Source organism: Aedes albopictus, chromosome 2 (assembly GCF_035046485.1).
Source record: "Aedes albopictus strain Foshan chromosome 2, AalbF5, whole genome shotgun sequence".
NCBI lineage: Eukaryota > Metazoa > Arthropoda > Insecta > Diptera > Culicidae > Aedes > Aedes albopictus.
Genome location: NC_085137.1, coordinates 289,309,750 through 289,329,539, shown reverse-complemented (window position 1 = coordinate 289,329,539; position 19,790 = coordinate 289,309,750). Strand labels below are relative to the sequence as shown.

Genomic DNA, 19,790 nt, shown 5'->3' with positions numbered 1-19,790 from the left:
TTTGAGCATTTCCACAGTTATTAATTGAAGGGCCTTCTTTGCCTGCCATTGCATGAATTTGTATATTGTGAGGCAAGTACGATGATACACTATGCCCAGGGAGTCGAGTAAATTTTCCTGACCGGAACAGGAATCGAACCCGCCGTCTCCGGATTGGCGATCCATAGACTTAACCACAAGGCTAACTGGAGGTCTCTGAGAGTTCTTTGTGTTATATGTTTCAATTTGACTTGTAAAATTCGCCTAATTTTAATGCACATTTGTAGGGTTCTGGTAGACTAGTGGCTCCTGAAGTGCAATCCTATTTTAATTGCCAACTTTCATGTTATTTCTTTTAGCGGATAAATACTAAAGATACAAACCTTTCCCTGACACGGACTTCAAGTTATAGAACTCTATGAAAGCTATGAAAGCAGCAGCAGTGACTGTCAACTAAAAGGCAAACTGCCAATAAAAATACAATTCCAGGATGACTCTTGGACTCAAACCAATACATGAAACCTCGTTATCCTGTGATCAGAAGATGTTATCCATCTGGATAACAGGACACATTTATGTTTAGTGTTGTATTGTGTCAATTTGCAGTGTCCCTTAGTTGTACATTTGTAAGGTTCTATGTATTCGTGATAAGTTAATTCTTTTTAATAATTAATTTTGTAACAATCTACTTCTCCGTCATTCATCTAAGCTAGTGATCGCTAGCTTAAGGCGAAACTGGTTGCATTTCCTCATTTTTTTGTTTATGATTTTTTTTTAATAACGGCGCAATATTTTCAAAATCGGTTTCCATACACACTTAAAGGAAGGATCAAGGTATCTCCTTGTGTGAGTGTGCTCTGTGGGTGATTGAAAGTAGTTTTTTTTCGATTACTTTTTCGATTTGTATTAAAAAACACAGGTCAAAGTCAAAAATGTACCACCGACCATCAATATGGATATGGGGATAAACTATGTTTGTTTTCTTAGTACTCTGACCACATTAGAAGCAGACAAAGCGGGATAAAACTAATATGAATGCAATGAATGAATGACTAAAAATAACAATTCGAGCACATTCCTGTTTATGTGATACACAAATTCTGATAATGAGCCAAAACCCACCCAACTGCGGTGTTAGATCGGTGTGACACCTTCTAATCTCAATTCCATGGTATGTCAATACGGCAATATTGTAGTTCTGCTGGCAATCATCCATCGAGCGGATATCGTCACCTGTGTTAGGTACCTTCGTTCACCGCCGAGACCACCGCACCACAGCACGAACCACATGGGACACCAGTTGAGTACGATAAGGACCGTTCGGCATTTTCACCCCCTTTCGAAAATTGGCATGAAAACTCCACTGCGTAGCTTCCCGACGGTATGGAATACCCAACAAGACGAGGAACGAAAATTTATGCCGTATGTGTATGCCATTTTCTGTTGCTTTTGGCAAACTGCACCTCGAAGCTTTAAATTTCCCGGAAAATTGTTCTGGGTTGCATTTAAATTGTGTATTCTACACCGGCTGGAAAACATGAGACTCGTACCAACCAACATAACAATCGATATCATTGCGCCGGCAACAGTGGCAATTCAGCAATCAGTAGGACCAAGCACGTAGATAACATGCGTACAGAAGGGAGGGAAATTATAATTAGATCGGTCTTATCTAGGTGATTCGATCATTATTAGGCTCTCCAGGCCGACAGCCGCTGCTGCTAGAGTGTCAACGACATGCTTCGCCTATTTGGAACATTGGTTTATCTACGTAGCAAAATAAATTAGAATAATGCGAAAACATTGTATTGTTTAGTTTGTCAAGTACATATACCAGGCTTTTTTACGACAATACGTTCAAAACGGTAGGGCAAACAGATATTATGATGGCTTAAGCTTGTATCACATAACTCCGGTCCAATTTTCCGAAGTAGTTGCTTCAAAAAGTATTCCAAAAACATTTTCATGATATCAACCAATTTTCAGTGTACACAAATATATTCAAAATGTGATGCAGACCTGGTGTGATGGTGAAAACATTTGACTATCACGCCGAGGACCTGGGATCGAATCCCACTCCCGATAAACTCGCAAAATGTGAGTTCTTCCTTCGAAAGGGAAGTAAAGCGTGGGTCCCGAGATGTGAACTAGCCTAGGGCTAAAAATCTCGTTAATATAGATAAAAAAAAGTTTTGAAAAACTTGAAAAATTCATAACGGTGCTGTTTCTAGACCTTTCTAAGGAATTTGTAAGTAACCATCAGCAACTATTGCCAGTTACAATTTCGGAAACGTCTTGGAGAAACTTGAAGAAAGTTCCGTGAACAAATCAAAAAGTGCTTAAATAAATCAAAATTTCCCATAAATAATTGATTTTCGAGCAATAAAAATTTAAGAATTCTCTCAAATAAATCAACAATTGCGGTAAAAAAGCTATATTTTTTTCCAACAAAAAACAACACAGAACTATGATAGAAAGACTGAAACTATGTGTACAATTTAACAGACAATCGCTTTCTGCCCGAACTCGCTAACGCTCGTCGGACTTTAGAAAGAGATAACATTTCTGTTCGCATTATACCGGGCAAATTCTTGGATATGTGGATATTGCTCAAAAATCAAATATTTATGGGAAATTTTGATTTATTTATACATTTTGATTTGTTTATAGAAATTTCGTAGTTTATCATTGCTCCCGCCCTACTTCTTTATTGGCAATTTCTGATTTTGTTATGGAGTCGTTTATATTTCAACCCATAAAGATGCTTTTTTATCAATGTTTGACACTCTCCTGCCTCCTGTAGCATATTTGCAATCTCAGACCTTTCCTTCCTCTCGTAGACTTTTGTCCATACAAAAATTTGAAAATGTGTAGATAGCGTAGACTTTGGCCAGATTCCACCCACCCCCACTCCACCTACGTGGACTACGTGGTTTATGAACGTCCTCTAATGCATGGCTCGTTAAAGTATCGGAGAATACCCTTACTCCTCACGTGGAATAACCCTTGCAGGAATCTTGGAAGGATTATTTAGTGCAATTCATCCTCACGAAAAAAGCACAGGAGAAATCCTCGGAATGAACAACGGAAGAAATCCCATCCCGTCAGAAATCCTTGAAGGAATCTTGGAAGCAATACATTAAAGAATCCTGAAGTAATCTCTGGTAGGGGAGACCCTTATGATTCCTGGAGAAATCATCTCGCAAGGATTCCCTTAAAGCTTATAGAATCAATGAATGAATCCCGGGGGGTGATCCCTTAAGGAAAAAAAATCAATCCCTGAAAAAATCCAGCTGAAATCCCAGAAGGAATCCCTAAAGGAATCTCAAGACAAATAACTGAAAGAATTCCGGAATTAATGCCGGCAGAAATCAACGAAGGAAATCTCGGTAGGACTCAAGGAAGGAAACCTGGGTGGAATTCCTGAAGGTATTCCTGAAAGAAGAACAGAAAAACCACTTAAGGAATACCGACAGAAATCCTTCAATGGAGCCCCTTAAAGAATCTTGGAGTATTTCCTGAAAGAATCTGAAAAGGAATCCCTTTAGATACCCTGGAGGAACGCCTGAAAGAATCCCGGGAAAATGGACGAATTTCTGCCAGGGGGTGCCCTAAAAATAAAATAAAAAATTAGCTCATCCATTCATTATTTAACGTCTCATCCCGAGCAGAAGAGAATAGCAAGTTAATAACTACGAAATCGCATAACCTGTTGTTATATCTTGTTTTGTTATTATTAAATTATCAAGGCATAGCTTTTCCATAACAAATTTTGTTGGACAATCTCATTTTGTTATAATCAAGCTATTGATATACATTTACTAATTTACATTTAATTAGCATGTTTTGTACAAGTAACAGTTTAGTTATTGTAGTACTGTTGATCAACTTATCAGCAATAGCACAAGTAACAAGTTTTGAGAACACAGCAACAATTCGACAATTATGACCTGTCCCTTTGTGTTGTTCCATTTTTGTATTCAGTTAAAAAGGAAATTCCTGAACGACTCCTTTTAAGAATTCCGTAAATAATTTTCGGATAAGCACTCGGAAGTTCTGGAGGAACCTTTCGATAAATCCCTGGAGAAGTCTTCAAGAGAACTACTGGCGCAATTTTCTTAAAAATCCCGAAGTTGATTCTTCTGAGCAATTATTAGGAATCTTGGAAGAATCTTTTGAAAAACTCCTGGAGAATCCTTCGGAAAAACTCATGGTGAAATCCTCAAAGAAATTTTCAGAGAAATCTTAAGATGAACTTCAGGACTTATGATTACAGGAAATTCTGAAAGTGTCACAGATCGATAGAACCGAAAGCAAAGCCGAACAACTTTTAACAGGTCACAACCACGATCTTTTTGCCTGTCTAGGGCTAGTAGTCATCATCAAACTACTAGTACCTAGCCGTTCAACACGAGGACGTTAGACAAAGGGGTCGTCGTTGTGATTGTGTTGTTCAATTATGGCCCTTTGTTAATTTTCAACTTCTATTCAATTCCTCTCGTCGCACACTTGCGATTCTATCCACCGTTTCTTTCATTACTTTCGTTACTCCCTCCTTCTTTGAGTAGTATTAAGTTCACCGAGAAAAGCCAATAAAATTCAATTATTATCAATTCTGAAGAAACCCTTGAAGGGATTCTATGCAGGATTCTGGAGGAGTCTTAGAAAATCCATGAAAGATTCCGTCAAAGAACTCTCGGAGAAATTTCTTGAAGATTTGTATAGTCGTTTATGGAAAAGTTTATGACCAAATCTGTCGACAAGTTTTTGGAAGAATTTTATGACAACGTCATTTGATAAAATAAAAGAAGTTTTTGACGGAATCCTTAGAGAAATAAATATAGGAATTTCAGAAAAAAAATATTGCAAAAACTTCTGAATCACCAGAGGAAATTCAGGAGAAATTAAAGCAAAATTTTTGGAGGAATTCTTGTAGAATTCAAGGAAAAATCGGGGGAATTAAAACAATCTTTCCAGGAAAATTGTAATAATTTGTACAATATTTCCAGTATCCCAAAAATTCTCTGCAAAACTGTTGAGCATTCTAAAAATTCTTCAGTTTCTATGCCGAAAAAAAAAACAAAGGTCACACGTGCTCCGAAAATAATTAAAGTATAACAGTTTATAAATTATAGGTGGAAATCGAAGCTCGTCGTATTTGATAATATAGAAATTACTTGAGAAATTGAGAAATTAGATTATCTTGCGACTTCAAATCTCTTAGAATGAATTAACAGCTGAATATAGTATTTTTCGATAATTTGACAATATTTCTTACGTCAGAGTGATGAACCTCATGTTATTGGCAGGTTTGTGAGACAAAAGCGAATAATGTTATATAATAAGTATTATAACTTATTTAGTAACAAGTTTGATATCATAGCAAGTTCTGCTCTCCGTTTATTATCAATAACATATTAATATCAAAATTTGTTATTGAAATATTTTCCGAATTCACTGTTATTAAGTTGTTATTGAAACGAATAAAACAAGTTATTGAAATGGTTTTCCAGGAACATTTTTTTTGTTATGGAATTTGTTGTTTTGCCGCTTATGACAGACAAGTTTATAACACAATATGTTATGGTAATAACTTAAAAATAATCGATTGTATTATTCAGTTATTTTGCCCAAATAACACAGCTCCTTATGCTGTTGTTATTCCCTTCTGCTCGGTATATTTCAAAGCATTCCCTTTAAACTGTAGGCGTAGGGGGTGCCTGACACCTCCGGCAGTTTCACCTGTGCTCGGGAGAGATCTCTGAAACAATCTTGAAGGAACCCCTGTAGAAACCCGAGAAGAAATCCTTGATAAAATCATTGAAGGAATCGCAACAAGAATCTCGAAAGGAATCTCAGTACGAATACCTTAAGGAATCACTAAAGAATCGCTGTGGGAGACGCTGAAGGAATTCCTGAAAGAAATCTTAGAAGGATACCCTGAAAGGATCTTTAAAGTATTCATTAAAAGAACCTCGCGATGAATCTCGAAGAAATATCGGGAGATATTCATATAGGAAACCGGGAAGAATAAGTTAATGACACGGAATTGCGAGAGAAGCGCTAAAGGAAACTCGAAAATAAAGATCTAATGCAGGAATAGCAGAAGGAATCTCCAAAGGAATCCCAGCAAAAATTCGTGAAACTCCCTGAACAAATCTCGGAAGGATTCTTTAAAAGAAACTTGAGCAAAACTCCAGGAGGAATCAGCCTAAGATAAGCCTCTAAAGGAATTGCTGCACAGTGGTCCACGAACCAGATTTACTAGGAAAAATGCATTCAGTACCTTCAAATGATTTTTTAGACAAACATGGTCTTCTACAAAGTTGTTTCTTGTAGAAAAGTTGAAGATCTATCAATTTCAGGCAATTTTGCTGTGATTCAAGAGAAACCGGTTTTGTGGTTGTAACTTTTTCAGTTCCAATATCTCAACAAAGTCGCTTTAGTAACACTTGACGAGCATTTGAAAACGCGTCGTTTCGTGCAGGGTGACGGTCGTTATCTATTTTGGTTCAAAAGTTACAGGCGCTTTTCTTTAAAATCACAGTTTATTGAAAAGCAGCTTTCAAAAGAAGAAATATTATAAACATAATCAAAAAATTAGAGGGGTGTTATGTTTATAACTAAAGAAAAAAGTAGTAAAAAACATCCAATTTTTTCTAGAAAAGCATCAATATCTTTTGAACGAAATGACGTAGCAACATTCTCCGCGCGCATGTGAAAGCTCTTAAAGTGGTTCATTGACAATTTTGATGAGAAATTTGAAATGCGTTATCAAATGCTCTTCAAGTGTTTCTTAGGAGACTTTGATGAGAAATCAGAACTGAAAAAGTTAGAGCCAGAAAACCCGTTTTTTCATGAATTACCCTAAGATTAATCAGAAAAATATCTCTAGATCGGTCAATTTTGAAGCTACATAAAAACTGTCTTTAGCAAACTTGTTCAAAATTTATACATCTACAACTTTTCAGAAGAATATATATAGTTATTCTAGCAAAAAAAAAGTTTGGTTTTCAAATGCTTTGAAAATATGGACCACCCCAATTTTCATGTTCACTGAAAAGAGGGCCTTATAATAAAAAAACAACTTTGTAGCAGACCATATTTGTCTAAAAAATCATTTGAAGGCACTGAATGCATCTTTCCTCGTAAATCTGGTTCGTGGACCATTGTGCACTGGAGAAAACCCAGGGAAAAAATCTGATGCAATTTCTGGAATAATCTGTGGAACAGTCCCAGAAGAAATCCCAATCATTGAAGGAATTCCGGAAGTAATCCTTGATGGGATACGAAACACATCCCGGAACGAATCCTAGAAGAATTTATTGAGAAGAAGAATTCTGAGAGGAATCCCTTACGAAGTTTCTCGAAGAATACCTGGAGAAATCTCAGAAGGAATCCCGGATAGAACTCATATCAAAGCAAATACCAGAAAACATCGCTGAAGGAATCCCGAAAAAGAGCTGGAAGAATTTAAAATTCTGGAATATCAAGGAATATATTAAAAATCTCAGGAGAAATCAATGAAGAAATCCCGGGGAAAATCTGCAGGAAGAAGCAAAGATTCCCTGAGTAACCCGGGAGGAATTTCTAAGGGAATCACGTGAGAAGTTAATGAATCCTCAGAGATTCCTGTCTGATGGAATCCTTGAAAAAAATAAACTAGAAAAACATCCATAAGGGATCAGTCAATTAATTTGAACAAATCCCGGGAGAAATCCATACATGAATCTCGAGAAGAACCAATGAAAGAACCCGGAAGGAAAAATCTCTGAATAAATCCCAGGAGACATCAGTAAAGAAAACCCGCGAGAAATCAATGAAGCAATCCTGGGCAGAATCCCTGATGAAATACTGGAAAAAGAAATCCCAGGAAGCTTTTTTTTTTCTATCGAGACTTTCAGTCCGAGGCTGATTTATCTCCAAAATCGAATGACTGAAAACGACCTTACAGTTCAGGTAAAAATACGAATCTTTCATAGGATGCAAATACTTTTTTAATATTTTCACTGTGAATCCAGCCAAAAAATTTTTTGCAACTACATATTTGTGGATTTAAGTTTTTTTCGAAACAAAACTTCTATTGCAATTAAAAGTGGGTCGTAAACTGGGAAAGTTTAAAAGCCCTGTTTTACGAAATCACTCAATTTGTTTTTCTTGATTTTGTTATGTTTAATGATTTTTTCAAATGAATTTTCTAAAAGTTTTTGACGAAAACCAAGGAATTAATTCTAAACAATGTTATGTATTTCCTTTCAGAATTTATGAAGGGATTCCACGTGGAATTTAATGAGAAATTATAAGATTATTACTGAAAAAACGCCTACAATATTCGAAATAAAACCCTATTGTATTGCTTGTTTGATAATGCTATAAAAAATAGCCATTTAATGATAACCAATGTCTAGGATCTATGGAATATTTTTTCCTCCCCTGTTGGGGAAATTAGGCCACTGCATCTAATAAGTTGAACTTTCGTGGCATCTATGGATCTATGGATAATGTAAACGTTGTTTGGAATTATTTTGCTGATAAATTCTAGGAAAAGCTTAATAATTTTCTGTAATTTCTAAAATACCACATTAACATACATAACTTGAGCGTTTTCTTTTTCTGCACGGCGTGTGGTAAAATGAGTGGATACCTAGGTTGGTCCATAAAGTTTGGTCTACGGGTTACGCAAAATTTACTCTAGCAAATATTTCAGATATTCCGAGAATTATTTTTTTAAAGTGACTTTTCAAACGATAAACGATGTTCTTCAAATTGTAAATTTGACAAAATAATGCAACACTTACCCAGTAGCAGAAGTTTGATATCCTTAGCTGCCTGAATTCCATCTTCCTTCAGATTTCGCTCGATTTGTTTCGATCGAGCGATGGCTTCGCGCTCTTCGGCTGACGATGTACATCCCATGATGATGTTTCCGGTTTGCGTCTATGCGGTTCCTAGTCGAAAACGATATCTGCACCACCACCCAATCTACCGAGCGGTCTCTGCAAGAGTTCACTTGACCCCGAAAATTAACGACTCCTTGGAGAGGTTCTACCTCCGAGTAAAAATCTTCTTTTTTTCACGGTTCTTATCTGTTTATTGGTTCGGACAATGCGATGGCTGTGTGGATCTGTTTCTGATGCCGTTCGCCACACGACACGGTTTTCACACTTGTTTATATTAGGCGAACTTATTTATTTATCAGCCTTTTCGCTACACGCTTTGCTCTTGCGTTCCCGAATTATAAGCGGCAATGTGTAGCAGATACATCCAACGTCGTCCCTATATTTATGTTAGAGACTACCACTAAGTAAACAGATGTTTTCCTTTAGATTTCCTTTTGTGGCACCGAGCTGTCACGAATTAATGAAACTGCATTACCAAATCTACCGAACGGACTTAGCGCGAGTTATCTTATGGTATAACACAAACGTTCAAAACTGAATGGAACAAATGTTAACGTCTCATTTCAATGCATCGGCACTAGGTTAACATTTCATCGAATCGAGCCTTCATGATGGATTGAGATTTCATTGATGTGGTTGCACCATTAACGCGAAACAATTCATGCACATGCAGCAGAGCATTAACGTTGGCGTATCAAGGGAACGTGGGGAAGGGGTCGTCCTAGCAAGTATTATTGATTTCTATAGATTCACCCTCTGTTAGGATGAAGATTCGTTTGAGACCTTGGATGGATTGAAGCATAATCTTTATCAAATTTACTATTAAACATTGCACATAAAGGAATAATTAGGAGATTTGTCGTTCAGAAGAATGATACTACCAGGTTGCATACGGTTGTACATGCTGCTCGGTTTTGTGGTCGATAGTGGTTTCATCGGTATTGTGAATTTACCGGCTACTTGTATTCTACCGGTTACTTGAGTAGCCGTTACAAAGTAGCCGTTTCCATATAAAAATCAACTTAATTGTCAAACAATAAGGCCGTTACAAATATTTATTTCACTTTTTGTCCCACCACTCCTTGGCTGGTCGAGGGGGGGGGGGGATAAAAATAATAAAGTATTTAATCTGAAAAATATTAAAAACTCATCGGATTTGTTAAAGAACTTTTCGCAAAACCCGATATTTTGATAAATATTTTTTATCTGCCCCCTCAAAATGCCAAATCTTGCTAAAATTTTTTGAAGGGGGGGGAGACAAAAAGTCAAAATTAAATTTGTATCCGCCTAAATGTCGCTGAATAGCTAGTGGCAACGAGGAATAGCGCATGCAAAAAAATGTTTAAAAACATTTTTAGGTTACTCTTTTTATAAAACGGCTACTTTGGAGGCTATATTGAAGCGACCGGTAGAATACAAGTAGCCGGTAAATCCACAATATTGATCATAGAGCGTAGATGAAGCTTACGCTTATCTAAGAAAGACGACAGACACCGAGAATAGTCCTGAAAATAAACTCTACCTGCTGAGATAGTAATTGTTGAAGATTGATTTGAATCTATTGAAATATGTATTTGTGTATTCTGGATCATTTGTGTCAATAGTCACAATGTCGTTGAAGTACACACTAAGAAAAAGTTACTCTAAAATGAGTAAGATTCACACATAACTGAGCTAAACTGGAACAGCTCAAAAAATGAGTAAATTGCATTTCCAGCGATAGCGCTGGCCCAAGTGCAAAAATCCAACTTGTTCAAGCCGTATAATATTCTTGACATCATCAAAAATATTATACGGCTTAAACTGATGAGATTTTCGCACTTGGGCCAGCGTTAGCGCTGGAAATGCAATTTACTCATTTTTGAGTTGTTCCACTTTAGCTCAAAAATGTGTGAATTTTCTGACCGTGTCATGAATTGCTGATTCCACCGGTGGTACTCTACAGTCACGAAACAGGGGCGTTGAAAGAGGTTGACCACAAATTTTTCAGAGTTTTTGAGCGTAAAGTGCTGCGGACAATTCTCGGTGAGAAACAAGAAATGGTTTATGCTGCAGACCCATGAATAACAAATGTAAAAAGAAGCAAACATTGGTAATCGATGAAATACGACAGACTCAGTGGGCTACCCAACGTAGTGCAAATGTTGAAAGAAAAAATGGAAAAACAAAATTCAGCGGGGATTCAGAAAAAATGCGCCTTTTGGCTTTGCATGGCTAAATATATCTCAGAAACTAATGCTGCAATTTTTGTACTACAGAACGCAACTTCTATCCTAGAAATGAGTAGGTCTTAAAAACCATTGTGTACAAGTTCCTTTTAGAACTACGGGAACTTACTTATTTTCGGCAGTTTTGTTCTCTTCGTCATGTTTTTTTTTAAACCTGTTGAACTCGGATTTGGCCTCAAACCCTTCTCAACCTATCTAAATTATATGACCAAGTTTCAGAAAATTTGGCAGACAAAAACCCCCCACGCCGAAGTCTTCAATTATTTTTTTCACAATGTCCTCCAAAGATTTATTACCAAATTCGCACATGGACTCTTCGAAAACTCTTCGATGTGTTTTTTGACGAAATTTTACAAGGATATTTTGGCTTTCCTTCTTGTATTCTTTATTCATACAATGTTATATAAATCCTTTGATTTTTTTTCCAGGATTATTTCCATTATTTCGACATTTCTTCCTTATTTTTCTCAGAAACTCTTCAATAGATTCCTTCATAACATTCTTTGAGCCTTCATAACAAAAAAAAATTGGGTATTTCTTACTTTAGGTAAGAAAGGTTCTTTGGGTATTACCTCCTCCAGGTATTTCTGCATACTTCATCAGACAGATATTTTTAGAAAAAAAACCTTCAGAATTTTCTCTCAATAACCTATAATTTCTCCCAAAATTCTTGTAAAGCACTTCTCAAGAATTCGTCTCGGAATTCTTTTAAAATTTCCTTCATATCCGAAATTAGTGTTTTACTGTGCTTTACTAAGGTATTTGAAGTATATTTTGCGAAGAATAATTTGCAAATAAGTTCGAAAAGTTATTAAAGGAATCCTTTGTGGATTCCGGAAAATAATTTATGAAAGAAAGAATATCCTTGACGGTGTTTCTGAAGTCATCCCTGGAGGAAATCTTAAGTGTTTTCCAAATTCCTTAAATTCCTAAAAAATAGGGTCTGGGACCATTTGGGCAGGAGACCTATTTTGGGCACTTGCTGCTACGCTGCATATAACTCAGTCAATTTCAAACCGATTGACTTGAATTTCGAAACATGGCTAGACATTGTACGTATCTGATCGTGCCCCAAAAATAAGTTAATCGATTCAGACACTAACTAGATACACTTTTGAAACAACTCTTCCGAACGTTGCTGATGGAAACTCATGAAGCATTTCTGACGGAATCACTGTCAAATGTCCTTGATTTGTGCTAAGGCTAGAACAAAAACGGCATTGTATTGTGAAACACAATGTGATAAGGGCTCCCTGGTAAGCATAATTAAAAAGCGTTCCTGAATACTCTCCGATGAATTTCTGAACAAATGCTTGACAAATTACTTGCAACGCAACTGCTATAGCTAATGAACGTAAGTTATACTAAATTATTTTAGAAAAGTAGGAGTCTACATGGTGGTCTACGATCCAGCCCTAAAATCCCAATATTCGATTATAACGTGCCATTTGTGTCGCTTTGCACAAGTGAAATCTATGCTCACGAAGATACTCTGTCCTAGGAAGTCAGAGAAAAAAATCTGGATCGACCGGAAACTGAACCCACCATCCTCAGCATAGTCGTGCTGAGGGATGTAGGATATGGCGTGGATATACAGTACTGGACATAATAAAGTGCGCATTGGCTGTTTTTCATACAAAATGCTCATGTATGGGGGGTTGAATCTTTGCTTATAATGCACCGAGCAGCTCAAATCTTGTCTGTACATTTGTAGTAACATGAAATTTGATCTGTAAGAAAAGAAAATGTTTCTGAGCAAAACTTTTTATGACATCGCACAACTCTCATTTCCAGAAAAATAGTAAAATTGCGATTTTTTTTTAATTTGTGAACGTCATGTTTTAAGTAAACGGTTTGTTCAGAAAAATTGTGCGTTTCGTTAGACTGATCAATTTTGCAGAATAATATATTCGTCTAACTATTGAAGTTTCAAAATTACTCCATTATTACTTTTTCTTAATGAGAGATTTGCGATAACTTTTAAAATCTTGCATGGAAAAGTCTAATTTCTTAACAAGTTATATTTAAAGCTTTTAAGAGTCACCAGTTAAAATTTGAAGTCAAGCTGTGCACTATAACCTGAGACTCAGAGCTCCAAACATGAGCATTTAGTATGAAAATCGACCAATGCGTACTTTATTATGCCCAGTACTGTATGGAACTTCATACAGACACAATAACCATATTGGCAGTTGAAAATCGTGAAATGCAATGCAAAAAATAGTTTTGCGTTATAAACAGTAGGTATAACACTTCAGAAAAACCATGCAATTCTTGCACGAGCGCATGAGAAAGTTAAAAAAACTTCTGGTAAATCCCATTTTTTTTAAATTTTAATTCAAAATTTAAGACTTTCCAAATATTCTGTCTTGCATACTTTCCTGTCTATATTTCTGTCTATATTTCGTGATAATAATTAAGAAAAAGTAAAAGTTTGAGCACCGTATTTAGAAATATTTTCTGAAGGATGAAAAAAAACTCGAGTTTTTGTTTTGTTTTGTGGTACCGTAAAAATTCCGATCAAAATTCTCGATTTTTCTTGATTATTTCTTTTGTTTAGGCAAATACTACATGTTTTATATTTTTAAAACAAGTACTGTCCTTCGGAGTATGTGTTAAGCTTCTTGAAAAAGGAGGGTAACGGTCGAATTTTGGACCCCTAGAGGACATTAGTTTGAATTTAAGTCAAAAGCATACATATTCAGAGGGTGTTACACATTATGATGATGCTCGTATGATCGTTAAAGCCTCCACTGTCCGTTAAAAATACCCACAAGGTCATTTCTGGCTGAAAATTTGACGAAAATAACTTATTTTTGAAGCACCAGTTTTCACTGTTTTGGGCACCCCAATATATTTTGGACCCTCTTAAGTATGTATTTTGGACACCCGGTGTTTAAACCCGTTAGAAACTATTTTCTGCCAATCTGCCACTTGAATATGCTGGATCACATCCTAATTACTTGATTGACAAAGGCTGATTAGACGAACTTTGCGAATTAATTGCGCTAGAATGATAAACGTTTTCGTTTACATCTGCAAGTTTCCTCAGCACCGCAATCTCTTTTTGTAAACATGGTACGACACTGACACGGATGACGAGATTGACAAAAATGTATTTCAAGGCAAATAATGCTTTTTCCAGTGCGGAAATGATTGCTGCCCATGCAGAGGAATCTAATTTAGCGAATGATTCTTGAAATTTTCGCAATCTCTTCATTAAATCTTTGAAATTTGTGATAATACGACTCAGGGGGTCTAAAATATATGGGGGTCCAAATTATATTGGTTACCCTATTTTGAATCTTTTAAACTTGTTTAAATAGGCTTTTCAATCAAATTTTTGATTTTGTTGATTTAGGGTAACATTGATTGCCTTAGTGAAAAACGTTCGTTTGTGTTGAAAATACATTTTCTTACTAAATTTTGGGACCCTGATTTTGAATATGTTGTCCAAATTTTTACAAGTTATGCACTTTTTGATTTATTTTAGGAATAAAATTCTCTGAACTGCGAATAACGCCTAAAGGTAGGCAATAGCCTAAGGAAGTGAATACCAACTTTTAATAAATCGTTTATTTTATTGAAAAAGAGCACTTTCATAAAAGCTTCGTTTAAGAAATCCAACTCTGGGATATAGTATTTATTGAGTTAATACAGTGATATCTAACTTACAGTATGCGGCAGGAAAAAATGCGAAAGTGTTTTTCAACTTCAAACCTCATTTTCGTCCATTTGACATTAACCAATCTATGTTTCAACGTTCCATGATCTATAATAGGCTAGTTTTCTGAAAAGTTAATTAAAAAATTTCCCATTTTGGTCACTAACCTTTACAGGGCGGCGCCTGAAGATGAAGACAACCAGAATTTTCAAACCGCAGAAAATCGCACAGGTCGCTAAATTTCGCATCTGATAAAACAAAAATTTTGATTTTCTCTACAATATCATCAAATATATGTACTTATTTCATCTGGTATGTGAAACTACATGGCTCTGGATCAGTGTGGTCTGGTTGTTCATCGAATTTGAGCTAATTTTGTTACTGTTATAGTCATTTTGTTCAATGACCATTGGGCGCGCAGTTTATTGATATCCGCTTATTAGGCCTACATTATCACATGTTAAACATCAAATATGTTCATTTTTATTTTTCAGTCCTAGAATATAGACATTGACTGATACACTGTCATAAAAAAATAGTCATACATATCCCACATTTAGCGTGTAATAGTGCCTTGAACTTTTCGCATTTTTTCCTGCCGCACCCTGTAATATTGTATCTAGTATTCATGCCAAATATGAATGTTTGAGAATGTGTCGTATTACGTTACGGTGGTGTGGTGGTTAAAACACAAGACTATCACGCCGAGGACCTGGGATCGAATCCCACTCCCGACATACTCACAAAATGTGGGTTCTTCCTTCGGAAGGGAAGTAAAGCATGGGTCCCGAGATGATCTAGCTTAGGGTTAAAAATCTCGTTAATACAGACAAAATCAAAACACACTTAAGGAAAATCGATTTCTTTATATGTTTATGAAACCAAATTTTTATGAACTTCATGTTATTTAGTAGCTCAACAATATAAGATTACGAAATACTATTCTTGAGCAGAAACTGATTCAATTAAAAATGTTCGTTTGGACATTTCATGAGGTTGGTCAAGCCGATCAATGTTATCCTGCTGATCAATGATGCTCCGTTTTACGGTATTTTTCGAGAAAGCTTTTACGATTTTTTCAGAAGCTTCCTTGATGGGTTCAATGCAAATCAATTCATACGTAATTCTTATTTGTTTTTAGCCAAACTATCATTTCCGAAAAAAATATTCAGTTTGTGTCTAGTAAAGTCCCTTATGAATTTTAAGAGAAATTCCTGAATCTTTTATATGAAAAAATGTTTGACAATTCTCTAGAAAAATGTCTAGAATTTTTTGGCAGGATGTTAGTAATATTTGATAAGAAAAAGCTGAAAAATGCAAAACACTTCATAAGATTCTTGAAGAATGTGTAATAAATCCTACATAAAATTTGAGTTAAAATGATGAATGAGTTCTACACGTTTCAGCAGCATTTTTCCTGAATTATCCTGAATCGTACATAACTCCCACAAGAAGATCCAACATGTTTAAGTAGGCATTCAGTAACATTTTGTTTTCCACGACATCCTCTAAGATGTCTTCCTAAAAATCTCAAAAAATACCTAAAAGCTCTCTGGTATTCTTCAAGAACATCCTATAGAAATCCTCGATCAAGTGAGATTGGGGAGTTAGGAAGCATGATTTGCACTTAAATGGGGTTTGATTTTTTGAATAATTTTGGATTTTTGATTACTTTTTCAGGATTCTAAGAACTTAATTTTGATACCAAAAATCGATTTTATAGAGACACCTTTTAACCCCCTTTTAATAACCTTACCAAAACTTATATTACTTGTTGAATAATTTTCTGGTTTGATTATCGGAAACACAATTACGCAATGTTAACGGTGAAACGAGTTTTACTAATAAATCTAACGTTTCGACGCAGGTGTAGAACCTTCTTCAGGTGTCTTCTGAAAAATGTGTTGCTGAAAAGCGAAAAAGAAATTCAAACTCTAATCCAAATTTGAAGAATACATTATTATTTGTGTCAGCACAAATGTTCAACATAGTTAAAAATTGTAACATTTTAGCAGAATTATGTGTTATAAGTATTAAAAATGTGTTACAGATTTTAAGTGGCTGACATGAAAATAGTGACTAAGTTACTTGTAGTAAGTACTCTTTTCTGTTCGGGGTATTATTTTCAATGACTTTATTCCATCCATCCTATCTGACAGTCCCTTAGGCACAGCGTACTCTAACTCAACATGTTACACAATACTACAGTTACTGAACAGTGTCTTGCTTGAAAGTCTGGATAAATTGATAAATAAAAAATAATAATAAACATTTGGTGACACTGATTGTACAGATTTTATGTCAGGGAATTTATCATAGTTTTTATTACAAGTTTTCCAGAATTCCAGAAATCGGAAGAGAGCATATTGTGTGAAAAGTATAAACAATATCCTTTCTAATTTTGAATCAAATGTTGATGGATTGCGTCAAATAAAGTCTCATCAAAATTAATATATTCATCAAATTTTGCATCTCTGGAGCCAAAATCCTCAGGCCCCAATCAATTATTTTCCTTGCTACGCACTTGCTTCGCAAGTACCGTTTCAATAAAACATGAAAACTCAAAAAACACTCGGGAAAAATTGACAGATCCGACACCCCTTACACCGTTCACCTAATACGCCTGTGGAGGCAAATTACTCGAAAACAGATTTGCTATGTGTGCACCTTTCTCACGGTAATTAAATAAAACAGACACAATTGATTGAATTATTCTCACGAACCGAATAAATTGCATGCTCAACACCTATATCTGATAGGCCGTCCACGAGCTGCCCTGCTATTATCATCTCGACTCGAGGTAATCCACGACTCGAAGAGGGCACTTTTGAACTGTTTATGTCAAGCCGGATGCTGCATTGATTTGAGGGTGAAGTCCTTGGCGATGGTATATGTCCGTCCACCCGCTAAAAGATGTTCCACTGAGTTTTGTTATCTTCGTCCTGATTTTTGTGAATTGTATGTCATGCTACATGCTGTTACAATTCATTCGTGTAACTTTTTTCGAAAATTCCCAAATTCACTGCTTTTTCGTGAAATATTTTCACATTTTCCACCTATCGCACTAGTACCACTCGTACAAACAATTTTCCATCCACCCAAAGTAACTAACCACAGCACTAGCAGGGAGGAAAAAAGATGGGAGTCTCACTTCACTTTTCACACCAGAGAACACTTTTCCACACTAAAGGCAGCCGTCGTCGGTCGGTTCCAGGGCAGTTGGTCGCGCGGTTTTCGCGAAAACTATTGGCAATTAGCAAGCAACACACTTCACCGATTACAGCCGGGTCGGTTTCATTGATAAATTTTGCTGCTGCTTTTTCGGTGGTGATTTTGCACAAATTAGTTTGCCCAAATCGCGCCCGTCCTGCCTGCTGCTGGAAAACTCGCTCGCACACTCTTGTACTTGTTGTTTGACTTTTCCTTGCTTCGCTCATCGCCCAAGTTTGACACCCTCTCGAGTCGATCGAGAATGGCACGCACACATCCGCGAGGGCCCTCGTCGACCGTCGTTCGTGGGGTTGACGTTTGTTTTGCACCATGTTTCACGCCACACAGATACCGTTGTGTATGCTGCGGGGTGCAAGGTATGCTGCTGTTTTATGCTAATGTTGCGACAGTAAATGCATGTGCAAGTGTTGGGTTGCGTTCTGTAGAAGAAATTGACTGCGTTCATATCCCTAGAGTGGGTTTGAATGCACGGTTTGTAGTGAAGGTCTCTTTATACTCAACAGGACTCAACTACGAACATCAAACCCTTCGAATACCAAGCGTCTCCATTTGACTGATATGGCGCAGATTATGGAATGGAGACGCTGGGTGTTCAATAGTTGGATGACCACGGTTTCGCCCGAGCGCATGGTATTGGGTATGTAACAGGTATCACGCAATTTGGGTGGGTACATCTGCTCACCACAGTACTTAAGATAGACATTAAACTTCAAACAGTAGAAAAGACAGCTACCAAATAGGTGCTGGTGCTGGTAAAATTTGGGAGGCAAAGCACCTTATGGGGTGGGACAAAACGCACGCTGGCCTAGACGCTGGCATATTGCGCTTTGGCTTTTAATGAAACACCAGGAGGCTCCATAGGGATCTTCACATCAGCAATGACGGCAGAAAAAGGAGGCGCGTGGTAGTTCATAGGTTGATGCAGGCCCGTGCACAGAAGTGGCGCTAAGGGAGGGGTTTTTGCCAATTTTGGCAAAAGGTGGAGGGGCGCCTAGTGTATGAAGCATCGGTAATGGGGGGGAGGGTGATTTAACATGTGAACAGTTGAAAAACGAGAAGAATGCAGCATGGACGAGAATGCTGCAACAGCGTACGAGAGCGAATAAGGCACGTTACAGACAGGCGCGGAACAGGCAGAACTCAGTCTTCCGGATGAAAAAGCGCCAACAGGAAGAACGAGATCGCGAAGCGATGGAAGAGCTGTACCACGCTAAGGACACACGAAAGTTCTAAGAGAAGCTGAACCGCTCGCGCAGAGGCTTTGCGCCACAAGCCGACATGTGCCGAGATAATAACGGAAGTATTCTCACGAGCGAGCGTGAGGGGGTCGAGAGGTGGCGGCAGCATTGCGATGAGCACCCCAATGGCAACGTTGCAAGCACCGAAGGTGGCGCGGTAACAGATCTAGGAGTACGTGCGCAGGGCGAAAGATTTCCAGCCCCTAACCTCCAAGAGATTGAAGAGGAGGTTGGCCGGTTGAAAAACAACAAAGAAGCTGGATCAGATCAACTACCAAGCGAGTTACTAAAATACGGTGGAGAAGCACTGGTGAGAGCACTACACTGGGTCATTACCTAGATTTGGGAGGAGGAAGTATTACCGGAGGAGTGGATGGAAGATATCGTGTGTCCCATCTGCAAAAAGGGCGACAAGTTGGATTGCGGGAACTATCGCGCGATCACACTACTGAGCGCTGCCTACAAGGTACTCTCTCAAATTTTATGCCGCCGTCTGTCACCGATTGCAAGAGAATTCGTGGGGCAATATCAGGTTGGATTCATGCGCTAC

The 19,790-nt window shown here is 37.2% G+C and overlaps 1 protein-coding gene across 5 annotated transcripts in view; it reads right to left on the bottom strand.

The window, feature by feature from the left end:
- LOC109411098 (G protein alpha o subunit) overlaps window positions 1–18,204 on the bottom strand; it is a 289,726-nt gene extending 271,522 nt beyond the window's left edge. Inside the window, exons 1-2 of one of the 5 annotated variants that reach the window (XM_062852047.1) lie at window positions 17,884–18,204; window positions 8,778–9,326 (exon numbers count right to left, since the gene is read on the bottom strand). In XM_062852047.1, coding sequence (XP_062708031.1) covers window positions 8,778–8,895 — 118 coding nt within the window. In that variant the 5' untranslated portion in view covers window positions 8,896–9,326; window positions 17,884–18,204. The remainder of the gene's footprint in view (window positions 1–8,777; window positions 9,327–17,883) is intronic. The other 4 variants (XM_062852050.1, XM_062852049.1, XM_062852048.1 and 1 more) reach the window with 4 other exon arrangements.
- Window positions 18,205–19,790: the final 1,586 nt, after the last annotated feature.